Genomic DNA, 26,973 nt, shown 5'->3' on the forward strand with positions numbered 1-26,973 from the left:
TAAACAGGTACATAAAGGCAAAAGTTTCACACCACACACAGGATTAACTTGTTTAATTGGGTAAAATGTGTAAGTGCTCAATCTAATAAAACAATCCTCAGTGAGATATATTCAGTGTTGATCAGTAATGTCAAAGTGGAGAATATATGTTCAGTGTTAGTTCTGATGAGATATGGTTCAGCCTGATCTCATCAGTCAGTGAGACAATGGCACTCTGTTTTATTTGTTAGTCAGTAAGGCACAATATCAAACTCAGTAAAAGGCAAACATTCAGTGTTAAGACAGTTTTCACCCTAGCAATAGCCTATTTGATTTTTCAGTTTGGACAATGAAAAAACAAACAAACAAAAACACACAAATGACACAAAGCCAAGACTTTTATGCACATTATGATCCTCTCTATTATCATAGCTACTGTATTATGATATGGTCATTCAACCAGTCATACAGTACAAGGACTGTCCTTCTATAGGCTAAACAAACTCTAAAAGTTCTGGATAAAAAAACAGAGCAATATCATCATTGTCGGATAGGGGGAAAACATCACCTTCTGAGTTTTGAAAAATTTAGGTTATTCTCAAATCTGTGCCATACAAGATTTTAAATGGTTTTGTCTAACCTCAAAATTGTACAAAATGTATTACATCATGTCATGTGCAATGAATAGTAATTGTTTTTGGGATATTTGTACGTGTCTTCTGGGAGATTGTGAAAGATCAATACCGACCCTTACAAACAGATGACAAGTAGATCTGTGTTTGTAGGTTGAAATTCCAGAGTCATTTCATTGTTGTGCATGGCGAATACTGACTGGCAGCAGTAGGCTACGTCATGAAAAAAAGCTCCCTGACCACAGCCTTGGTGACAGGCAAGATGTAGGCTACCTATTGAAGCGTTAAGAATAAACAACTCTTCAGATTGTACTTACAATTTGAGGCAATTTATCAAGCCTAATTGGTCCAGCTTTTAAATTGATGTCACCAAGAACTGCTGTAACTGTAAGGCCATCCCTGTCTTGTTAATAATTTCACATCATACCTTAATTCTTAATAACTTAATTTCAGTTCATCACAAAAAAGTCTTGTGGCCTATTTCCCACCTCTATGATGATTTGTTAAAGGGACAATGAGGAGTTTTGGAAAGCAAAGTGTTTTCATACTACATTTACCATGAGCCCCGCACGCACAGTGAAATTCTTGGACCAGCGCAAGATGGATGTCTTGCCAAGAATGTTTTTATTCATCAAGAATGAAAGTCAGAGGTTCAAAGACGATCAGATACCATCGTAGTTCCGACCATAAATGGCGATTTGGCGGTGTTATTCTCATGACCCGCCGGGCAGCGTCCGCGAAACCGAAAGTAAGGAAACGCTGGTCAGCTTGCCCAGCATTTCCACCATTAACTAAAATAACAAAATAATGATAGACACAAAACAATATATTTAGCGAAAATGGAGCCATTAACAAGTGTGGGTAGCGTAGATTCATCCACATTAATGTGAGACTTTTTTATAACCAAATACAAACTCCTCGTTGTCCCTTTAATAGTAGGGGAGACCGGGGACAGTTACAACACTTTTTGCATTTGGCTCTCTTACTCAGAGACGGTTTGGATTAGACAAACCAAATTTTTATAAAATAAACTTACATTTGTCTGTTAATAGCCAACACAATTAAAAGATGATTACAGAATCCACATTCTTCACAATTTGCATTTGAGTGTAAGGAGTCAGATGTTGCAACTGACCCCGGGCCCGGGGATGGTTGCACCTTCTCCGACCAATTCGCGGTGTTATAGTGTGCAGCCACACTATCTCCGACCAATTCGCGGAGCGTCGCGTCGCTCCCATTGACAATACATTGGGTCGCGTCATCAGGTATCCCAGCACGCTTTGTATTCTCAATGGGAGCAACGCGATGCTCCGCGAACTGGTCGGTTATAGTGTGGCTGCACCTTAAAGGGATAGTTCACCCTAGAATGATATTTCGCTCATTATCTACTCACCCTCATGTTGACTAAGGGCTGGAAGAATTTTCAGAGTCCACCGTCCCTTCTCTGAGTTACAGGGGGTCTTGGCGTAGCAGTGCATTTCAATGCAACGGTTGCAAAGGGACACCAGAGCTCTTCGTAAAAAAACACACACAAAAAAACATCCAAATACCTCCATGATGCTCGTATGTAATGTCCGTCATGCTGAAGCCCCAAATTGCGTAATTGTCCCGAAAAAAATTAAATAAGTCCACATTCCAAGTATGTTTGTAGCATTAGCTCCTAGTGTCTGTTGTCCGGCTCTTCCGCTGCCAGCGCGCATGCGCAAGGTTCTGGCTCGTACAAATACGGCTCAGCAAAGAAATGCAGCTCGTCCTCGACATCAAAATCTTCAGCCATGGCTAAAATATGTTTTAAGAGGCCAAAATTGCACGAAAAAGTGTTGTCCCGGTGCAAGGCAGGCTATTACGGACTGCTTCTAGTCCTTCGCCGGGGTAAACAAGGAAGCGAGTCGGTCTCAGTGCGAACCTTGCGCATGCGCGCTGGCAGCGGAAGACCGACAACAGACACTAGGAGCTAATGCTACAAACATGCTTGGAATGTGGACTTATTTAATTTTTTTCGGGACAATTACGCAATTTGGGGCTTCAGCACAAGACGGACATTACATACGAGCAGCATGGAGGTATTTGGATGTTTTTTTGTGTGTGTTTTTTTACGAAGAGCTCTGGTGTCCCTTTGCAACCGTTGCATTGAAATGCACTGCTACGCCAAGACCCCCTGTAACTCAGAGAAGGGACGGTGGACTCTGAAAATTCTTCCAGCCCTTAGTCAACATGAGGGTGAGTAGATAATGAGCGAAATATCATTCTAGGGTGAACTATCCCTTTAAGCCAGGAACACACCGGCCCGACCGTTGGGCGTCGTAGACAGTCGGACCCGTCGGGTACAGGCAACTGGTGCCACCGTCATTAGCAGTCATAGTGGTAGTTGGTATGGTGGTGGCGGTGCTTGGGTCTTGTTCCTTTCATAGGGAGCAACAACACCGGAGAGATGTTGCGAGGGGCACGCACGCACTCTGAACTACGGGAGCCCAGCAGGGAGCGTTGGTGGTGGATGTTGAAGAGAAAATCGATTTTCATTCAAATAAATCGATGTAAAGTAGCCTACAAATTCGAATTAATCGATAAAATCAATTTATCGCCCAGCCCTACTAACACCACAAATACACACGAGTTCCAAAATTGTCATTATGTTATTCTAGTATTCTATGTAGCCTAAGGGATAGGATGTATAGTTCAGAGATTGTTATGGAGAAATATGGAAATATATTTCTCCAGTCACATCCACTGTTTTGAGCCTCCCCATCGTGCATTTATATAAAAATATAAAGAACATGAAGAAAGTGCAACTGCTTCAAGATTTAACTCTTTGGAGTGTGCATTTTTTTTTAACAGTATGCACCTATATCAGGCAACTGAAATGTTAGTGACAGATATGAACTCCACCTCCTCTTCTTGATTTCCTAGGTTGAAGAAACATGGGAGTAACACAATCACTCAGTTCTATCGTTCTATCACTCAGTCAGGTAATCTCTGCAAACAACACTATAACACAAACTCAAAGTTTACCTGACATGATGTTACCAACCAGCTATGAGGAGTTTACACCTGACATCACTGATGAAGACGACAATGAAAGCTACAGTTTCCAGTGCTCCCGTCCAGGCCTGTACCAGTGCAGAGAGACAGACCTGCTGTTTGACATGGAGGGAGAAGGGACCGTGGTTTACAGCATGGTCCCCTGGAACAGGAGGCTACTGGCTCAACACCACAAGAAACCTGCAGGACCCCTGTTTGACATCACATGTGTCCAGCAGTCTGTGTGTCAGCTTCACCTCCCACACTGTGAGATCAGATCCACAGGAGGATGTGAGTTCTTGTCAGTTGCTCATGTGAGCGATGACAACATTGAGTTCATCACTCCTCATAAGATAACAGACACTCATGTCATTATAAACATCACTGGCTTTTCTGGTTATGGTAACGTCAAGGATGAAGACTCACCAGCTGACCCAGTCCGAGCCTTGGTTCTGCTGTTCTACAGACCCTCCACTGGTCCTGATGATGAATTTCTGATCAATGTGTTGTTGCTACCAAAAAATGTTTCTCTGCAGGATGTGCAGCGCACCAGAAAGAAGTTAGTTGGGAACGAGAGGTACATAGAGACGTCTCCACACTGTAAACTGCAGCCAGATCAGCTGTACACCCTGTCCACTTGTCCTGAAGACGACTCGGTGCACGTTGAACCAACACAAGCTGAATTTTACAGTGATGACTACGACAACTTCTTTCCATCATTCCAGGTTAAATTAAAAGAGGTCAAGAAGAAAATCAAGCTGTTTCTGAAAGACATCAACACCTCCGAATGTGTCTGGGAGAGAGAAATCAGCCTTCCACCGGGTCCAGTTAAACGGTCCTGTGGGTCGAGCCAGACACTGTTTGACATACGGAACGGCCTGATTCATGCAATATCAGAACCTGTTCTCAAGAGTCTGCTGGACAAACTGTTGGAGAGAAAGGTGATAACTGACTCTGAGGTGGAGTCAGTGGACAAGATGATGAACAGAGGAGACAAAGCTTGTTCTGTCATCGACACAGTGAGGAAGAAAGGTGATTCTGCCAGTTCAGAGATGATCGAGTTTCTCTGTGAGGTCGACCCCTTCCTCTGTGAACATCTTGGGTTGATCTGAAGACGAAGCTTATGCCTCACTCAGGTCCATGTATCCCCATACAGAACTGATACAGAACGATATTTTGATCGAAAACGGAGCCATTAACAAGTGTAGGTAACGTAGATTCATCCACATTAATGTGAGTCTTTTTTAAAACCAAATACAAACTCCTCATTGTCCCTTTAAAATACTTCTACTGTGTCTTGCTTTGGTTCATGCAGAATAACACCTTACTTTAATTGCGTGTGTTCCTTCATCAGCCAGCAGGGGGAGACATTTACCTGTTAGTGGACTGGGAGGAAAAAGTCAAAGGTGAAATTGCTGACTACTGCTTTCTTTCTAAAATGCAAGCATATGTAATGTCTGGTTACTGTAACACAGTACATCATAATAAAAACTACTGCACATATCACTTTGGAAAACTCCATTGTGGGACAAAATGTTGAAAAAATGTATTAATCAAGAAGTCTCTCTGATACCAGGAAGCCCAATATATGATATGTAATCTATTCTGTTTTGTTATTTTATTTTTTATTTTATTTCATTATTATATCAGTGGCTCAATTTTCTTATTTCCTATTTAGTTTTTCAAATCGAAAATCCTGTTTTTTTCTATGCTTTTTAATCATCTACCAGTTCATCACCCTGTTATTGTTTACCAATGTATGGAATAAGGACTGAAAACTTTTCTGGGAGGTCTGATTCTGTGTTAACAGTCAAATATTGCTTGTGTTTTTTTGTTTTTTTTTAACGCAACTTTAATCTGTTTGATTTTGAGAAAAATTTGATTTTCAATCAGAGCTATCAGAGGTGGTGGTTGGGGTTGCCATGAACATCTATTATTATATATTTTTTGGCTTTTCATGGCTTTATTATATAGCCTGGTACAGTTGAGAGAGACAGAAACTGGGGTGGCAGAGAGAGGAGGAATGACACACAGGAAAGGATTGCCCGATGATTCCACCTGGGGCTGCCTGCAGCGAGGACTGTAGCCTCTACACATGGGGCGACCGTTTAACCTCCTGCGCCACTCAGCGCCCCCGAACGTCTATATTCTTTTGTTATATTATGTTTATTTTATTTGATACAGACATCACAAGTACATTGAGACTGTCCCAGACTACAGACCAGCTTTGCTTGTGTGTATAAAGCACATGCTAGTCCATAGGTGGCTTTTCTAAAAACACAGAGCATATGATAAACAGTAGGAAATAAAACAAGCAAGATTCATGATCAAAACAACATATAATAATAATAATAAAAAAGTCAGTGTTCATACTTGTGAACACTGTTGTTTTGCTTTTAGCCATGCTTTGAGCCCTCTGTTCAAAGCATTTGCATCAGTCTCCAGTTTTAAGTGAGTTTTTTACTGAAAAGGCAGACTGTCCAAATGATGTTGTGCACCTGAACAGTCACCATTGTAGGAAGCTCCTGTATTTACTTGGCTTGAGCTCCAATGTATTTTTACCAATGCAGAAAACAGGTGTGAGACATAATTGTGTAGACATGTAAAAACCAGTGTGATATTACAGTTAACTGAAAACTAAAGTTTTCAAATTTCAAAATTTTCATGTGGCAGTGTTTGAATTACGAGAGGTTAAATTCAAGTTTAATATTAGGTGTCCTGAAAACGTCCAGTGTTGTCACACTCTGGGTTTGTCCTACAGTCCCTCAAGGATGCATCATAACAATTTTCATCATATCATCACCATACACACACCCTTGCACATATTTTCATTTCTGATTACATTATTTAGATTATTTGCATCATATTACTTTTATTTTATTCATATTTATCTTATTTACTCTTTTAAAATCAGTTTAGCAGCAAGGAGGAGACATTTCATTGCATGTTACTCTGTGACTTCTGTATGTGACAAATAAAGTAACCTTGTAATCTTGACATAGATATTCTATTCTATTCTATTTAAGTCTTGCCCTATTAATTTGTCGTAGGCTACATTACCTTGATTAATTGTGAGAACCGTATATTAAGTAGAGAACTGAAGTGAATTATTGTTGTTCTGGGGCTCTAACTTTGAAGGGATTGTAAAGTCATTTCCGGTGTTCTCCGCGGTAACTCCCTCCAGCTTGTCGCCGGTGGAGTGATCGTTATCGGTCCCGGCGCAGCATCCAGCCTCAGACCTCAGACCGGACGGTAGCTGCTGACTGAAGGAGGAGCACCGTGTCTCTGTCAGCTTCGCAGTGTGTGCACGTTGTTTCCAGTGTCAGGTGGACGGCTGGGACGTTTGTGGGGAGCTTCTGGGTAAAACTAGTTTCTACTAGTCTCTGTAGCACAAGTGGAATTTAGCCGCTGGATCACAGAGGAGGTTTGGAGGATGAACCCCCAGTGTGCCCGCTGTGGGAAGATCGTCTACCCGACGGAGAAAGTCAGCTGCCTTGACAAGGTGGGCACTTCTACTAACAGATACGCATCAAAAAGCAACCAGTAATGATTTAGGAGTCTGATAAAACCTTCTGACCTGCGGAAACCAGAGTGAAAACTTGATCAGAAAAGGTCTGTGAAGTTGTTAGAGACGCAGGTGAAGATGTGTCCGGATTTTCAGAACACACAAGGACTTTATTATAGGCTAACTATGATAATAAGTGTGACATCATGGGTTATAGGGTTTCCTAGAAAATAAACATGTCATTTTATTGATTGATTTTGATGATTGATTCATTTTAATTCATGTATTTGTCTTACTTAGTAGGCTATATTTTATGTTGTTGGCAATAGATGTGCACTGACATTTGCAGTGCATTTTAAAGCGGCCAAACTTATTAAATAAAGAAATAAATGACCCCACATGTCCAACCATTAATGACTTAAAACAGGAAAAGTCAAAATCCTCTAATTAAGATACAGCATCCAGTAAATGATGTCCTTCTAAATGACAACACATGGATAATTGAGACAATATACAAACATACATTCACTCAGAAACTGTTATAGACTAATATGGTGAGCTTATGGTTAAATTAGTACTTGACACATCTTATTTTGTTATGTTTCTGCAAGCAGTGATGAGCTCTAAATGAGTCCTGCATTGCATCTGACAGTCATCTATGTATTTTGAAAGGCTGAAAAACAACCTATAAATAACTCTAAATCTTTGGCACCATTGAAAATATTTCTATATTTTCAAACAACTGAATACAGCTGACTCTATACACGTGGCTGTAAAAATATTATGACATAATATAGTCTATAAGACATATTTAAGGTCCACCATAATTGTAACTTGGAAGTGTTTTTGCGTGGTAACTCCTTAGTAATAGTCTGTTGCATAATGGTGATAATAAATTATTAATTTTTCTTCAGCAGCCTCATGCAGCCACTGTCTGTGAGGCATCAGATGACACAACAGCATGTAGGCGCTCCACGACATGAGCTCTCACATTTCATAATAAAAAATTTACATTTTGCAAATCTATGGTAAATATAGCTATCATTTGTTGCGAGATAAACTGAACAAAATCATCACTATTCATCCTCATTCAATACCAAATATAGCCTCTGTCCTAGCTTGTAAAAGCTGACTGGAGAGACTGATGTGAGAGAGAGAAAACGTGAGGTGGTGATTCAGAAAGTGGAGGCTGCAGAGAAGAAAAAGTGTATGGAGGAAGCCTGTTTAGACAGACTTTATGAAAATGAGGTGTCATTTCAAGTCAATAGGAAAGATTTATGTTTTTTTTTTGTACATTTTAGCTTTTAGTGATGTTTATCTATTTTCACAGAAAGTTCCTACAGGATGCTGAGAATATGTGTCAAAGAAAAATGTTTGATCTGATGTTGTCAGGTGTCATTGGTGATTTTTTGAACCCCTTATTTAAATGTTTGTGAGCTGTCAGCTCCCTCACCGGTCTTCACCCAATACTTACAGTAGTTATATGTTGAGGTGAGAGCATGGAATCATCAAAATCATTTTGAAATTCAGTGAGCAATGAATGAGATCAATATTACCTCATGTATCATTTTACACACACATTTCTGCACCACTGTTTGAATTATGGGACAGTTTTGTGACGTGGATACATAGGGAAACACAGGCTTAGCGATTAGTTTGATAACTAAATGTGTATTTGCTCCACAGCCACAGAGTCATTGACTTGGACCTGTGTTGGACTTGTGTCACCTGATGAACCTTGGTCCGGTGTTCCCTCTCTTTTGGCTTTGTGTTTGGTCTCCACCAGCTCCTGAGGGAAACATCATGGCGTTTAAGCTGCCAGATGCTTCACTGGTTCATCGGCTGAAAATGACACTTAAAGGGCAATTGCCGTTTTTTACATCCTGGGCCTTATTTCTAGCATAAAATATGATCATTTACTCACCCAGATAACTTTGGTGTCATTGCGAGTCCTTCCGACGAAATTAGATCCAGCCAAGAGCCGTATGGTAGGTCAGAGGTTAGTAGGTCAACCTATAGACCCCAGATGTTGATAACAGCTAATTTTATGGAAATATCACTTTTTGAAGTCTCTTTAACATATATTTGGGTGTTGACTTGACTTCTGGCCCCCAAAATATGAGAATTGAGAAAAAATATGATCCCTTGGTTGTCTGACAATGATGTCTGATTAGTTTTTGAATTTGCATAATCCCACTCTTACCTGTGAGCACCAGTACCAGTAGAGGGGGCGGGGCGGGGCAAGCATTTGCATTTAAAGGGCTGTTCTGAGAGGATGAAAAGAGCTGTGAGATGTTTGATCCTTGGGGGATTTTGTCCAAAGCATGTCACAGACATGTCTTTAAGACACCTGGGAACTATTTTAATTTGTGGAAAAGGGACAGAATATGTCTCCTTCAAAACCAACCATTCAGCAGTCAAATCAATGTTGGCCCCAATTTATGATGCAGGAAAGACTCCCGACACCTGGAAAGAAGTTGCATTTCAGTTTAAGATATTTAACCGTGAACCACAGATGTAAACGTCATAGTGATGTAGGAAGTGACTCTGCCACTGCTAATATGGCAATTAGCAACTTAGTAGCCTAATGTTATTCCCCAATGGTGTCAGACACTGAAAGCAGCCGTTCTGAAAGGGCTGTTTTGAGAGGATGAAAAGAGCTGTGATGTTTGATCCTTGGGGGATTTTGACCAAAGCATGTCACAGACATGTCTTTAAGACACCTGGGGACTATTTTAATTTGTGGAAAAAGGGAATGATATGTCTCCTTTAAACAGCTCAAGTGTGACCCCAAATAAACAAGGAACTAAACACGAGTCAAAGACGAACAGTGTGTCAGCTTTTGATAGATCCTGACCACTGCAGACCGGGAACACCCCACAAGAGCTGCAGCTTTTCAGATGCTCTGACCCAGTCATCTGTGTCAAACTGGATCAAATCCATCAATTTTGAGGACAACGTGTTCATGCTACCTAATATAACGGGACCCACTCCCACCCACTAACAGGTGCCATGACAAAGTGTTATTTACTTCGCCTGTCACTGTCAGTGCTCATAATGTTAGGCCTAATCTGTGTATATCCAATACCAATATGTTCTTCTAACATTGGGTAGATGGATGTTTTGGAATCTAATTCTTTCATTACGGTAAATGATATGACATGCCCATGAGTTCACCACACAGAACAGTTACTAAAAGGTTAAATGTAGGCAAGTAAAAAATAGACTAACCTGTATGAATTGCTGATTCTTATTCTTCTACAAACATTGCTATGTGGATTTCCATTTTGACACAACACACTCTGTCAAGCACAGGATAAATATAGAAGCCACGTTAACATCTCAAACACATATTTTACTGCTGATTTGCTGTCTAAGGATTTGAATAATCCTAATGCAGGACAGATGGAGGGCGATCTGAACTGGATATTGAACGAATAAATGTTTGGCAGTGAGCAGACTTTTCCTCTGCAGTCTGTTGCTTTGTGGTCTGAATAAATGTCAGTGTGACCATCCAGCCAGCCTACCACTGTAGCCTATGTAGCTGATGATCCATGCTGTTTGATGGACAGTCAGGTAATGTGAGATGTAATGTGCAACAGAGACAGGGACGAGTAGTAGATTGAAGATTGAAGATCTTCATCTCACAAAGCTTTCATCCATCTGTCTTATGGTCTTCCTCCTCAGTTGCCCAGTTGTCATGGAGATGGTAGAGCTGTTATCATGTGATTATGCTCATGTGGTAGAAGAACTCCTTCAGATCTCACCCTCAGATGTGTGTGATGTTTCATGTCAGGTTTATTGTGACAAATGTTACATCAAAGGTCACCAAGGACATTTATATTTGACATTGGACACAGTCATCTAACAGAAACTGTGACAACGACAAAACTGTTTCTTTATGATGACTGTGGAGCACCATCTAGGGAAGGCTAAACATGAGTGGTCAAATGCAATAATGTGTGTTTGTGTGTGTGTGTGTGTGTGTGTGTGTGTGTGGTCCCCAGAACTGGCACAAAGGATGTTTCCACTGCGAGGTTTGCAAGATGACCCTGAACATGAAGAACTACAAAGGCTATGACAAGAAACCCTACTGCAACGCGTGAGTCAAGATCCCTCTCTCTCTTCATGTAACTCTTAGGTCTCTCTGTTTCTCTCTATGAATAACAGAATAACACCACATTCTGCTTTCAACTATTACTGTACAACTAGGGATGTCCTGATCACATTTTTTGCCCCAGAGTCAGAGTCTGAGTCATTTTATCCGATCCAATACTTTGGCAATGCAAAAAAGAAAGAACACATCCAAGTTGTTGCTTAAAGGGATAGTTCAACATTTTGGCAAATTGGCCCATTGCCATAATCCCTATAGTCATTGCAGTAGGTTTGTTACCTTTATTTGTCGGTGTGAGCTATTTTTAGAACGGCGGAGCAGAGCCGCGAGCTGCTCAGAGCTACGCTACGGAGGCTAATGGGATTTCTTGGTTTCCCTCATCAAACTCATCAAATACACAATCCAACAACTGCAAAACGCTCTGGTGGACAAGTTGTGACCTGCACATTCACCACGCTATGAGATAATAACGGGACGTCACGTTACGTCACTGTTGAATCATACTTATAGCATAACCTACTGGTGACAGGAAGTTAATATAATATGACAAAAAACCATACAGCAACATTTGATACCGACATTTGATGCTGACATTTTATAAGTATGGCTATATACAGTGTGATATGATATATATATATATATATATAACCCTAACCCTATATATATGTCCGCAAATGTGTAATGTTTACAACATGGATGTATGGACATGGACAACGTAACGTTACACAGTGATCCGGATCTTTTCCACCCGATTCTGATCCTTTGAACATTACGTGATCGACCCCGATTTCCGATCACGTGATCGGATCGGGGACATCCCTAACTATAACTCATAACTTTATTGTGCTTATTGTTTGTTTGTTATGACTTTGATATCTATGAACTGCCTATGAGTAGAAACACCACCCACTGGTTGGAGCTGCTGTGCTCTCTGCTTCCTGCCTGCAGGCGCTTCGTAACCATCGAGGTTTTTATAGCAGCGGCGGTTTGGGTTTGGGTTTTGGTTGGTTTGGGTGGTTTTGGTTGCGAGCCCAGCCCTGCAGCTGTTTACAACCCCGCGATCTGTGCATTTCTCCATATTGCTTGTTATTATCTGCACAGCTTGATGCACTACACTGCCACTTATTGCTCTTATAGAACATTTAGCCTATGGCCACACCTTCATAGACAGCGGTGAAAGGAGGCCATGCTTGGAACTGCGTTTGATGGATGATGGGAGTAAATTATAGCTTGTGCAGGAGAAGCATCTTATAGGCAGGGCTGCGGTTTTGACCTTTGACCTCGTTGCTCCGAGTTGCTCATCATATCAGCAAAGCTTATTTGTTTTTGCACCACTCACCTAAAAACATGGGATTGTGCTTTGTGTTGTTGTTTTCCTCCTCCGTACACACACAGAAATGTAGAAAAGTTAATTGATATTTGAGGGGGAGTGAAAAGTAATAGTAATTTGTTATTTTTTTATTTCATCACAGCAAAAAGTCCCAGCACAGACAAGAACAAAAACCCGCTTTGTCCACCTCTACCACCGGTCAGACAAACCAGCACTGACTTGATGGCTCCACAAACACACACACACACACACACACACACACACACACACACACACACACACACACACACACACACACACACACACACACACACACACACACCATAGTGGACTTAATGGCAGAGAGGGTTTAACATGACCTTTGGACCTGTTAGGTTAAAAAGGCGTTTCCTCTCAGCTGGTGGAACACACCAGCTTTGTTTCCACTCAGACCTGTCCCACCCCCTCCCATATAAACAAACAGCATGTAAATGGTGAACAGGCTGCTCACAGTGCTAAAAGCATCAGATGCAGCCGTGAAAAGACTTTTCATGCCAGAGCTCCTAATGGAAAAATTCAGACATCTATGTATAACATGAGTTCCTCTTATGTCCAGTGTACTTTTAATACTTCACACAACTGCAGGACTTCATTTGTGCTCAGAGCGCTGTAGAGTGGTGATACAGAAGAACCAATGAGAGGTTAGAGCACTTTTCTTTCCTCACTGTGAACTAATCAACTGATGCAGGTGATCCTATTCATAACTATCACAAAGTTCCTACTTCTGAGTATGCGTGGGTTGATCAGCTGAGATAGCTCTGGATATATCTGCTTACAAAAGCAGCTAAGATATTAATGAAGTTTTGAGTTCACATTCACACACACACACACACACACACACACACACACACACACACACACACACACACACACACCCTGCAACACCTGTTAAAGGGATACACCAACATTTTTTTTTCGTGTCTAGCCTCACTCCCGAGTCCATGACAAGCAGATAGACACCATCCTTTCGACTGTGCGTGCAGTAACAAGGGAGATACGGGCAGAGCTGCGCACCGCTAATTAGCTTAGCTCAAACGCTGGAAGTGCATAGGTAGTGTTAGCCTGCCTCCTACCCGAGCCAAAATCAGCAGTCAGAAGCTGATTTCATTTTAGACTTTAGGTGGAGGCAGGCTAACACTACCTATGCACTTCCAGCGTTTGAGCTAAGTTAATTAGCGGTGCGCCAGCTCTGCACATATCTCCCTTGTTACTGCACGCACAGTCGAAAGGATGGTATCTATCTGCTGGTCATGGACGGGAGTGAGGCAAGACACAATTTTTTTTTTTTTGGCGTATCCCTTTAATGCACTATTTTATTTCATGTAACTGAATGATTTTTATATTTGCCACTTGGCAGTGAGCATCTCATCCATAGATAGATAGATAGATAGATAGATAGATAGATACTACTTTATTGTCCCCCTGGGGGGAAATTTGGCTTGGGCTCAATGCCGCCAGACCCATCAACCACATACACAAATACACATAAAAACACCATAGAGAGCGCACAATAAGAATTACAAAGAACACAATAGATCATAAACAATGGACCGCTGGGCTCGGTATCGCCTGCCTGATGGTAAGAGCTAGTACTATGAGTGTAAGATATGGGATGGCTCCTCCAGGATTCTCTTCACCTGTTTCCGTACACACCTTTCAAACAGAGACTGCAGATTGTAATGATCTTTGAGACCATTACAATCTCACCTTCAAAGGCAGCTTCTCCACAAACAGCACGCACATTGTACAGTGTTGTGTTGTATATAGCTGTACTTCATGTAGTTGCACGCTGACGCTTAACGACGATTTGTTTTTAAACTCCACCAGCTCTCAGTGCAGTGTAAGATAGGTGGAATTAAAGTGGATCATATGTGTTAATGAATCCTGGCTTTCCACAGATTTATTTTTAGTTCATTTTTGCATCTGCGGCACAGACTGAATCCTGTGTGCTGTCAGTGCTTTGGATTTCACTCATCTCACATGTTGTGGTTTGGGTTAATCCAGGTCAACCCACTTTGCTCCCTCACACACTGTGGAGCTAATGGCTTTAGAGAGAGAGGGAGAGAGAGAGAGAGAGTGAGAGAAAGGAAGGGAATGCCAATAGTATAAAGGTAGATGTAGTCTGATGATAAGGCAGATATCAAAGCCTTATACACTCATCTTAAGAACCAACCATCGGGACTTCACAGGAAAAGTGTAAAATCTTGTGGGTGTTTGTTATTAATAGTTAAATTTGATAGTTTAAAAAAGAAATAAGCATCAATATGTAATAAAGAAAGTTAGGGAACATCTTGGATTTTATGTTTCCCCTCAGATGTAAACGTGTGAAAACTGTGTCTCTGTGTTTAAAGGGAAAAGAGAGAGGAAAGGCGAAGCTGAACAAGATCAGTCTCCTCACTGTCAGTTTTCTGAATCACTGAGTAATAAGTTTGTTCCACTGCTGCCTCTCGTCTCCCTCCCTACGTACAGCTACTGTGACAGGTTTGTTTACTGTGCACAACACAGCAGCGCACTTCCTGCAGGGATTCCTCACTCCACAGTGAGAGTTGTTGTGCGTTTGTACCTCAGTGTAACATGTAGCAGTCTGTGCACAAATTAGCGACCTGTAATTAAAGAGTCTCTTAAAGGCTCCGGCTCTCTGTCTGTCTCTCTGTCTGTTTTTGCTGCAGCCTCATGGTGTGTGTTGTCTTGAGTATTTGTGTCATGATCCGTCTCCATTGTTGTTTCCGTTGTCGAGCTGAGGCTGTGGTGACACTGTAGTGACAACAAATGCATCCTGACGGCCTCACATTGTCCGCTCTATGGCTTTTCTATTCATTTCTTCTGTATGGCATCCTGCTTCTGTTGTAGAAGCAGTGTGATTGGACGACCAAATGTGATGCATTGTCAATTGTTCATTGTAGCATGGCACCTTTTGTGTGTGAAGACTATTTTCCGGGGGACACCCAACAAACTACCCCTGCTCCGGGGCAAGGCCAGCAAGCCTCAGGCCCCAGCTTGAATTTAACCTACATTAGATTGTGCAAAGATTGAACCAGTGTGAAAGCCAAGCTCTGTTAGCCTCAGGCTAAGTGCATTGTGAAAATATGTTTATGTCTTTGAGGTCCCATGGAGACGTGGCACACCGGCTCCGTGCCAGTTCCAATTCCCAAAACCAAGTTTGAACCGGCCAGGGCATTCAGACTGAAAAAATAACAGGTTCAGAACCTGAAAAGTTGGTTCTCCAGGGAACCAAGAAATAGTTGTTCCTTTCCTGGGAACCATGACATCATGAGTGGGCGTGTCGTATTAGCCTATTATCTTTTTGTTCCTGCTGCAATCGTGTTATATAACACTTCTTAAAATGTTTTTTGTGTTCATCTTTCTTTCTTTTTTGTGTCATTGTTGTGTGAGCTACTGGACTAATTTGAATTTCCCTGCTAGGGATGAATAAAGTATTCTCTATTCTATTCTATTCTATTCTATTCTATCTAGCCTGTGAAGATGAGCAGGAAGGAGAAGAAGGCAGTGACTGACAACCTGGAGAAACATTTGCAGTGGTCTGCTAGAAATGAAATGTTTGGTGGAGATTTGGGCGTCTACAGAATTTCAAGAAGAGCTAGAATGCAGAACAAGAAAGAAGAAGTTGTATGAATTTCCCTTTTGTGGCTTAATAAAGTTAAGTAGTTCTTATCTTTGAACTTGGGGAAGAGATGTTCACAGCTGGGTCCACTCCAACACCAGACCAAATAAACTTAAAAAAACTGAAGAATGATTACAGAGACAGTAGAAAAGCAACATTTCTGAGTAATGCAGCGTAATGTCCTCCCATTTTAGTTCCACTTAAACTAGTGTGAATGTGGTCTGGTTCACCAGAAAGCACCAAGGTTCTGAGACTCCAGAATGGAACCAGAGCCAGAGCCAGAACCAGAACCGTGTCTGTCTGAAAGCTCCCTTAGTGAGGGCTTTTATAGTTGGTTTGGAGTTGGGGACAATCAGAGGGGGAACAGTTCAGGGGTTTTATGGTCATGATGCAGTATTTCTTAAGATCCGATCTGCAAGGGGGAAGGGTTTGGGGTGAGTGAGGGATTATAGAAGCACATGAGCACAAACACACTTTCACACACGAGGCTTTCTGACTTCATCAAAGGACTAATACAGCAAGGTAAATGTTTACACACAGGTAACCATGATGATGCAAATCTCACAGCATCATTATTCCCACGTTGGGCTCTGTTTCCTTAATGCACTCCATCCTACACAATGCCACACACACACACACACACACACACACACACACACACACACACACACACAGATTCCTATGGCAGGTCATGAGTTTTAATCTGTGGTGTATGACTGCCCTCTGTGAACCAGCCCGTCCTTTGACCTCTGAGCTGCACCACAGCTTTCCTAGACCAAGTTTACCTTCTCCTTAGCTCACTAACTTCATTTATCCATTTGTTTTTGTCTTTGCAATAATATAAGTGAAACTCCACTCTCTTGACTGGAACCAAACCAAACTTACTGTAGGATCACAATGTGGCAGCTGCTTCAGAATAGCAGAACAGCAGATCAGAAACAGGCTGGCGACTAAGTTCACAGCAAGTGTCTTCCTGCGTGAGATGTTTCTTTCTGTTTAATTAATTTGCCCTTTATGTTAATAAATAATAATCAAAGCTGCTTATGTAACGCTGCACGCCAGCTGCTTGTATGAACATGACTGAAGTTTTAAAGAGGTCATTACTCTGGATACCCCATCCCTCCATACCTTGCATGTAACCGAACATGTGTTCACATGATTTTTACATGTCACCTGCATGTTAACTGCCTTTTAGCAGCTCAGATTGTTACGATAAAGACCATGTTGTTATGTAACACTGCTGCCCACATAACCCAGATTGCCTCAGTCTCATTGTGCTCTTCAGTGGCACAGAGAGAAGAAAGTCTAATTCTCTGCAGCTTCACCGAGGCAGTAGAAAAGCAGGATGGGGGAACAGATTCTGCAGCAGCTGTACTTTATAAGCACTGTTTGCAGTTAAGTCATCTTAAGGATTGAGCAGGTGGAAGAGTGTCACTGTAACAAGTGTATGGAGGCATCAGTTATGGAGGAAATACCTGAAGATCCACAGCTCTGTTTGGAGAGTTTAGTTGTGTTAACACCGTGTCTGTATAGAATCACAGCAGCTTGTAGCATTAGAGCCGACAGTCGAGTTGAATCCTGTAGTAATCCATTAGCCATGTCCAGTTTATAGGCATGAAAACCCCTTGTTGGATCATCAGCACTTAAAGGGATAGTTCAACATTTTGGCAAATTGGCCCATTGTCATAATCCCTATAGTTCGTTAGGTTCGTTACCTTTAATTGTCGGTGCAAACTATTTTTAGAACGGCGTAGCAGAGCCGCTGCTCAGAGCTACGCTACAGAGACTCATGGGATTTCTTGGTTTCCCTCATCAAACTCATCAAATACACAATCCAACAACTCCAAAACGCTCTTGTGGACAAGTTGTGACCTGCACATTCACCACGCTATGAGATAATAACAGAACGTTATGAGACAGAGTTGTTCTTGAGGCAAATGCAGAGACTGCTTGCCAAAGACTGCCCCTGATTTCATGCAAAACCGCTGATGCGTGTTCCCATCAGGGGCAGTTTTTGGGCAAGCAGTCTCAGCATTTGCCTCGAAAACAACTCCTGTCTAGTAACGTTACATTATTATCTCATAGCGTGGTGAATGTGCAGGTCACAACTTGTCCATGAGAGCGTTTTGGAGTTGTTGGATTGTGTATTTGATGAGTTTGATGAGGGAAACCAAGAAATTCCATTAGCTTCCATAACGTAGCTCTGAGCAGCTCACGGCTCTGCTCCGCCGTTCTAAAAATAGCTTGCACCGACAATTAAAGGTAAGAAACCTACTGCTAAAACTAGGGAATATGGTAATGGACCAATTTGCCAAAATGTTGAACTATCCCTTCAAGCTCAACTAGCATGTTTGGTTCAAAAAATCTTCAAACAAAGGAGCGCTTCGTGGACTCGTTGTTTAAAAAGAGGTGCTCTTTGGAAAGGGATCAATGATGTGAGAAAACAAAATTTGGAATGCAGCAGAATCAGACTGGTAAGTGGTGGTTTCTAGATGAGACACAGTTGACTTTTCTTATTATTATTTCGTGTCCATATGCTTGAACCTTTGACTTTCTTTTTCTTTTTTTTACCAAAGAACCAAACATGCTAGAAAACAAAAGAAAAATTCCAAGGCACTCTCTTACCTATAAAATGCCTTTATTAAATTAATTTAATAAAGGCATTTTATATAATAAATTAAATTAATTTAATAAAGGCATTTTATAGGTAAGAGAGTGCCTTGGAATTTTTCTTTTGTTTTCTAGCATGTTTGGTTCTTTGGTAAAAAAAAGAAAAAGAAAAAGAAAGTCAAAGGTTCAAGCATATGGACACGAAATAATAATAAGAAAAGTCAACTGTGTCTCATCTAGAAACCACCACTTACCAGTCTGATTCTGCTGCATTCCCTGCAAACAGTGAGCAGAAACCTGATCAAATATTCATTAGCTTAATGAGGAGCTACATTCTTGTTGGTGTTTTATGATAATACATAAAGTACACTGTGCTCCCTCTCAGATGGACTGTTGATTTGATTTCCTGTTTTCCACTGAAGAAACCAAAGGCATCTGACATTGGCAGAGATTAGATCAAAGCATGGGCATAGTTTAGAATATGACATGTTGAAGATTAATGATATTTTCGGGGGTTATTGTTATTATAATCACTATTATATCTACAATTCTGAGAGCAAACACAGGATTCTAAAGAAAAAAACATGCTATAGCATTAACCAACTTGCTGTTATTTGTTTGATAGATTTCTATTGCTATTGCTTGCAGGCTAACATTGGCTAATGTGGTTGTAAGTAGCAAATAGTAGGCTCTGTGGTCTGAGAGGCTGTTGGTGGCAGTGAAGATTGTTTCAGTTGTAGATTTGTCATCTGCTGTGATCGGCTTTGACTTTAGTGACCTTGTTTACTTCAGTTTGCATATGCATAGTTGAAATACACAAGTCTCTCTCACCAGTCACCAGTTATAACTTTTAAAAAAACAACTCAAATGGCTCCGTCCTCCAGGGACAGAATCAGAGGAGTGAGAGTGAAAGGAGAGAGAAGGAGTGACAGAGAATAAATCTGTGAGAAACAAAAGATGGTGGGTGCAGCGTGTTGAGAGAGGAAGCTGCTGAAAGCTACGATGCTGGGAAACTTATGTAACCCTCCTTCCAATCTTTCATGCTTCAACCTAAGAGTGTGTTGAAAGGAAAGGGGGAAAGAGCGGGTTTAGGAAAGACAGGCACATAGAAAGACAGAGACAAGAGTTGAATACGGTTTAAAGAAATAAATAAGTCGAAATGTGGAGGATTTGAGGAGTGGAGGGGACTGCAGGCTCAGAGAGGAACAGGAATGAGTGGTGGAAGTGGATGAGAAATGGCTCTATTGAAGGCCGGCTGGGAGCGTTCCGCATGAATGAGTGAAGAGAAAGATGGAGGACAGTGAAGAGTGATCACTGGAGACAGTGTCCTGGTGTCAGAGGGACTGTGTCTCTGTAAACAGCCTTGTGATGGGACACTTGTCTGTATTGTCTCCAGTTAAACTCATGTTGCTTTCTCATCTAACACTCCATCAGGGAGGCGGTGCTGCTGGAGGAGGACTCTCAGGAGGCTGAGGTCTCTTTTTCTTCTTCTCAATTCTGTTCCTCCTCTCCTCTCCTCTCCTCTCCTCTCCTCTCCTCTCCTCTCCTCTCCTCTCCTCTCCTCTCCTCTCCTCTCCTCTCCTCTCCTCTCCTCTCCCCTCTCCTCTCCTCTGCTCTCCCCCTCGCCTCCCCTCCCCTCCCATCCCTCTCTCCTCTCCTCCTCCTCTTCTCTTCTCCTCTCCCCTCCTCTCTCTCCTCTCCTCTGCTCTCCCCCTCACCTCCCATCCCCTCTCTCCTCTCCTCTCCTCTCCTCTCCTCCTCCTCTTCTCCTCTCTTCTCCTCTCCTCTCCTCTCCTCCCCTCCCCTCCTCTCCCCTCTTCTCTCTCCTCTCCTCTGCTCTCCCCCTCGCCTTCCATCCCCTCTCTCCTCTCCTCCTCCTCTTCCTCTCCTCTCCTACCCCCCCCCCCATCCCCTCCTCTCCCCTCCTCTCCTCTCCTCTCCTCTCCTCTCCTCTCCTCTCCTCTCCTCTCCTCTCCTCTCCTCTCCTCTCCTCTCCTCTCCTCTCCTCTCCTCTCCTCTCCTCTCCTCTCCTCTCCTCTCCTCCCTGTATCAGTATGATTGAGATGAACTGTACAGGCCGCTGAGAACACCATAGCCTCATGTCTCCTCTTTAATAAAGATGTAAAACTCCTTTATCTACCACCACAGTTTGCTGAGTGAGACTGAACCCGAGACAAAGGAGGAAGGTTATAGAGACAGAGATTTAGTAAGTCCTGTGAGGATTTGTCGGACCAATCTGGAATATTTCATGACTGGAGATCGGAAAGTCCTTATAGAGTTCAGGTTAAACACTACTTTCATTTAAAGAGAGCTGGGTGTGGGCTTGTGTGTTGTAGGCTGCAACAGCAAATTCTTTAAATGTCAGAAAAAAAAACTTGAGAGAGTCTAAAGCAAAAGATGAGAAGGAGTTTGACGTGACAGTCATGAAAGAGATGAGCTGCTCAGATATATGGAGCAGTCTGCTTATTAGAGACTTTAGGGATGATTTGGGGTAAGTCTGTTTCCTTGTTTTATCCATCTGTTGTCAAACTCTTCACATATAAGAAGGTTTCCTTATGATGTTTCTGTTTCTTCAGTCATGTTTTCTCTTTATTGCACGTCTTCTCCCCTGAGCCAGTGGTAAAGTCAGAGGCTCCTGTCCTGAACTCCTCTAATCGCAGCCGTAGATCAGCCCGGCAGCCTGCTATTAAATCCTCTGTGTGATAATATCTCTTACTTAAATAAGCACAAGGCTGAATTAAACTCCTCTCATTTGTCATGGCCTTTTATCAGGGGCTGCCACCAACAGAAAAGCATGAGACCCGATTATAAGCATTAAACGCTGGTGATGAAGGTAAAGTAATTAAACGTAACACAGAGGAGAACTTCTGGGTTTGAAGTCGAAGATGCATTTAAATACTTGTGTCTTCATGTCATGGGCCATAATACTTGTGTTATAGGCTTGTTATGTAGGGTGAATTCAGGTATATTGGGACATCAGGTAATTTGGGACAGATAAGGAAAAACAATGCTTCCACTTGCCTTGAATGGGCTATGGCATAGTTAAAGGTGCTGATACATTCCTTTGGATGTCTACATTAAAAGTCACGTTAAATATTTTGGGTGACATCACACAGGGGGGTGTGGTCAGCATCAAACAGGACGCTGACCCCAAATATCAGGAGGTCAGCAAAACGGCATGTGCTTTTGTTGGAATTTAATATAAGGCTATTACATTTGTATGACTAATTTACTGTAGGTATGAAAGTTATATTAAGATGTGTGATGCATTGGTGTACTAAAATAAACAAACATTGGTTTGTGAGGATGTTTACATTTTCTTAATTTGGACATTTTCTTGCTGTCCCAAATTACCAATAGTGGTATGGTAATTTGGGACAGAATGTTCAGGTTATTTGGGACAGTGTTTCTGGGTTTATATTGAAATATTTCAATAGTGTAGTCATATCTTACATGCTAAAAAGTGAGAAATTCTTACACATATAGAGAAAACAAGTACCTTTGTACATTTCAGAATATCAAATCAGCGGTTAATGTTAAATATGTGAAGTGACGTTCAAAAATAGGTCAGATTGTTTTATCTCTTATTATGTCATGAGTTATCTTTATTTTATATATTTATATTTAACAAAATATAAAAATAAATGTATTTTTAAAAACATGCTTGCTTCTCCTGAGGTCAATAGTCTGCTCACAATATGTTTTAGGCTATTAAATCTGCTGTATGTTGAAATAATTCGTATATTTGGTTGATTTGGTTACAAATCATGAGATTATAAACAATACACAACATAAAAATAATAGGCTATAGGCCTAATATACATAAATAAGCAATCTATTCATGTCTTTTTTAATGTAATTGCAGCTCCATGCAAAATCCCATTGCACAAGCCTGTGTCCCAAATTACCAAACCTACTGTCCCAATTTACCAAACAAGTTGCGAAAAAATAGTTTTGTGTCAAAACCTTTAAAATAGAGTGCTGTGCTCTCACAAAAGAATTTTAGCACATAATTGTTTCACATAAAGAATGCAGACACCTAGAGGAATCCAGACATATCTCATTTGTTGGGTTATTTATGAATCTTGATGACAAAAAATGGCTCAGAAAATGAATTTACAAAAATTGTCCCAATATACCTGAATTCACCCTACTGAAGTTTCAGCTGTTGTAAATATCATGCAGGTCTGATAGAGTCGAGATGTTGAGGAAACACGTGCGGAATAAGAAGCAGCGGTGTGGGGACAAGAGCAGCAGGACACCGTGGACGTTCAGGTTTCCTCTCATCTTTATTGGTGAACAATGACAGTGAAGGTCAAGGTGATTAATCCTGGTGGCTGCAGTGATGTGGCATATGAGCAGATATGCTGTTCCCACACTGACACACACACACACACACACACACACACAGACTTCCAAGCTTGAACACAGTGGATTTGTGAATGCCTGGGGGTGTATCGATGCAGCAGTGTGTCTAATGTCAAACTAGGCCACTGGTTGCAGAGCCCACACTCGGCGGACTGCAGCGATCACTGTTGACTGTTTCTGGGATGAAACTATTTGTCAATTCATCAATTTGCTGAAAATTAACTCAACACATGAACTGTTGATGTGATTTATTGTCAAATGTGAGGGTTTGCAGCTTCGTATTGTAAACTGGGGTTTGAACTGTTTCTGATTTGTCTTGTCAAATTCTATTAGGTCACTTACTGAATCCAAAGATCAAAATCCTCAGTGTGGGGCAGGTCTTACCCAAGGTCTCTGCATGCACCTACACCGGTTACCTTACGGACTGCACATCACTGCTTCAGGTTCTCAGCCCTGTATCAAAGGTTTATCTTTGATCAATTATTTCCCAAGATAAAGATAAAGCACACTCATTTACTGATGAGACTTGATTACTTTAATCCAATGAAATGATCTAAATTTGCTTACAAGATGCTGTTTGCTAAATGTTGCTAAATTTCTTACTGCTACTGTTTGGAGTCATTTTTGATACATTAAATGCTGAAGAATAGGAGCAAATGCACAATATAGTTGTGTCCTAATTCAGCGGCTGCATCCTTTGAGGTGGCATTTGAAGGCCGATTATGTCACAGTGTCACGACGAGGCCGGTCCCAATTTGAAGGCTCCTCCAAATGCGGTCGACAGATCGGGCCTTCCTTTGCCTGTTCTAGGAGGACACACCAGAGGCATGCTAGCTAGCTAACATTGAGGCGGTGCCCTGGTAGCCCCACTCTGGCATGGTTGCCCACTGAGCATGGCTCTGCTGCCCACATGCCCGAGGTGAGGAGCTGAGGAACCGTTGCAAATGTCAAAAAGCCACCACTTTCATGATGATGTTGATTGTATTCGGACTCAATCAGGAAATTCTCAGCCTCCATAGACCACGTAGGGACAGCTTATGTTTACAGAGTAGCAAAATTTGTATGGCCCCTGGAAAAGAGCCTGAGCTCTGCTCGTGATTAGTGAACTGATCTAGTGTTAAATGCTGGGATGGTCCTTTAATAGATCTGTTATATCAGCAGCTCCAGGAGGCTGTGGTGTCAGGACCTCAGCTAGTAGCAGAGTCAGCTTGGATGGAACCTGTTTTATGGAAGATGATGATTTTAACACTTACTCCTGCAGCACTATCCATACGGAATGTTTGCGTAATGACAAACACTGGAGTTGATCAGCTCACTGAACTTCGGTAGAAATGAATCTTCTCTTCCACGTCTCCAGTGAATATTTGATTTCCTGAACTTTGAACGTCTTGAGGCTGTCTTCTACGCTTCACGACTGTGAACGCGGCAAATAGCGAGCTGGAAGAAATGTCCAGTTACGAAATCTACAGACTGTAACTGTAAATAATTCAGTAATGACCCTGCACCACTGTTGGTGCAGCAGCCACAACACACACACGTCGTCATCTGAGTTCTGATGCATATATCTGTGGTGTTGAAGTACGGATACAAAATACTGAATAAGTGGTGTCAGTGCATGTAAACTGTGACACATGTAGAGAGCACATGCAGTCGTGCAGGGCACAGTAGATACAGCGTGTTCCCTTGATTCTTATTGTCTGTTGTGTTGCTAAAATGTCAACATGGTTTATAAGAGCCAAGTCTGTCCTGAGCCCACGCTGAGATTTTCATCAACACCTAAGCAGGAAGATGGAGAGCAGCCAGAGTGACCACACACACACACACACACACACACACACACACACACACACACACACACACACACACACACACAGAGTTGTCCATCCTGTCCTCTCTCCCTCCTTCATCTGTCTCACTCCTGTGATTCACCAAAACAGCGTCCATGTTGCTTTACGTCTCTGTGTTTTGCGTGACGACGGTCGCTAAAGAAACCAAACAGTTAGTATCCAAACACGTGGTGCCACCTTCCTGTCCATGTGTTGTTATTGTTGTCATGTTGTTGAGGATGGGGACTGGGTTGGGGGTGTGGCTATAGCCCATCCCACCGTCATGCAGCCGGCCTGGTTTCAGCTGCAGCGACAGCCGTGATAACAGTCTTCTGTTCTAATAATCTAGTTCAGTGTTCAGTCAGTGCTGCAAAATCATCTCTCATACAGAGAAGAGAATGACTGCTCACACACTGATGTTCCCAGGCTCCTAATAATGCAGCATTTGGACCAAAAAGGTCTTCATGGTAATGGCAAAATGATGGAGCTTGAAAATGTCAGCTGTCTATTCTTTTTGTGTGCAGCTTAACTGGGCCTGGGTATGAACAACACTGTCCTCACTGTTTGCATCATTTACTACATCTGTATTATGAATTTGATTAGATGAGATGAAAAACAGGTGAAGGTCAAAGTAGTAGAAGTGTCTTTCTATTTCAGTGGGCTGAGAGATGAAGGATTTGGTGACAGTATAGGTTGTTGTTATCCTGGTTCTGACACATTGGTCCTTTATCTCTCTTATACTGTAGCAAGTCTTAAAGGAATAGTTCACCAAAAAACAAAATTCAGTCATTAGTGACTCACCCTCATGCTGATGAATACTGAGTAGTTTTTTATTCCTCAAAGTGCATCTGGAGATCCGGGAGGCCGGTTCATAGTCCAACGGAAATTTATATGAGAGTAATAGGGCCCGACACAAAAACGTCCATAAAACTACACAAAGTCCATGTAATATTCCTCCACACTGCTCGTCCACTGCAATCCAAGTGTCCTGAAGGGATATAGTCCAGAGTTTACTGGAAACAACGCCATTTAGAACATTTTTACAGACTAAACAGTCCTGTATTGAAATTGCCTGGTGACCGGACTTGCCTAAATGACGTTGTTTTGGGTAAACTCTGGACTATATGCCTTCAGGACACTTGGATTGCTGTGAATGAGCGGTGTGGAGGAATATTTCAAGGTTTTTGTGTAGTTTTATGGACCTGTTTGTGTTGGGGACGATACACACGTGTGTCGCATGAACGTGCCCCAGGCAAATTCAGTACAGGACTGTTTAGGCTGTAAAAATGTCCTAAATGACGTCGTCTCGAGTAAACTCTGGACTATATCCCTTCAGGACACTTGAATTGCAGTGGACGAGCAGTGTAGAGGAATATTAAATGGTTTTAGTGTAGTTTTATGGACGTTTTTGTGTTGGGCCCTATTACTCTCATAAGTTTTCGTTGGACTACGAACCGGCCTCCCAGGTCTCCAGATGCACTTTGAGGAATAAAAAACTACTCAGTATTCATCAGCATGAAGGTGAGTCACTAATGACTGAATTTCATTTTTTGGTGAACTATTCCTATAAGTCATTGTCATTGTGGTTTTCATCCAGGTAACTGCTGCACTACGCTTCAGGATCACTCCCCTCACTCAGGTTGTCAGCCAAATGGAAACTCATAACTTTTTTGTTGTAAAAAACCAAACAAAAGCAAATACAGATATAGTGATGGATTTCACCCTCCTGACCTGGATTTCAGTGTATCACAATGCATCATGAATCTTAATGTCTCTATCTGTGGAGTCACCCCCCCCCCCCCCATGTTTGTGTCTGAATGCTCAGTCAGACTTGTATGCGTCACTGCTGCTGTGAGCCGTTTGGCAATGGTACGGCAGCATTATAGACAATGGTAAATCTAAATCTGTATCCACAACACACCCACCGCTC

At 41.9% G+C, this 26,973-nt stretch overlaps 2 protein-coding genes across 2 annotated transcripts in view; both read left to right on the forward strand.

The window, feature by feature from the left end:
* The first annotated feature begins 3,609 nt into the window (after positions 1 to 3,609).
* Positions 3,610 to 4,762, forward strand: LOC146966954 (caspase recruitment domain-containing protein 8-like). Its single transcript, XM_085763569.1, has one exon. The coding sequence runs from the start codon at positions 3,626 to 3,628 to the stop codon at positions 4,739 to 4,741; it is 1,116 nt and encodes a 371-aa protein (XP_085619695.1). The 5' UTR covers positions 3,610 to 3,625; the 3' UTR covers positions 4,742 to 4,762.
* Positions 4,763 to 6,861: 2,099 nt separating this feature from the next.
* The window catches only part of LOC146966955 (LIM zinc-binding domain-containing Nebulette-like), a 44,315-nt gene continuing 24,203 nt past the window's right edge, over positions 6,862 to 26,973 (forward strand). The window contains exons 1-2 of the mRNA XM_085763576.1: positions 6,862 to 7,131; positions 11,142 to 11,236. Coding sequence (XP_085619702.1) covers positions 7,063 to 7,131; positions 11,142 to 11,236 — 164 coding nt within the window. The 5' untranslated portion in view covers positions 6,862 to 7,062. The remainder of the gene's footprint in view (positions 7,132 to 11,141; positions 11,237 to 26,973) is intronic.

This window comes from Trachurus japonicus, chromosome 20 (assembly GCF_045865225.1).
Source record: "Trachurus japonicus isolate A0001 chromosome 20, Traja_1.0".
NCBI classification, from domain to species: Eukaryota; Metazoa; Chordata; class Actinopteri; order Carangiformes; family Carangidae; genus Trachurus; species Trachurus japonicus.

Coding starts and splice junctions, on each gene's coding strand:
- LOC146966954 (XM_085763569.1), top strand. CDS start 3,626: ATGATGTTACCAACCAGCTATGAGGAGTTTACACCTGACATCACTGAT.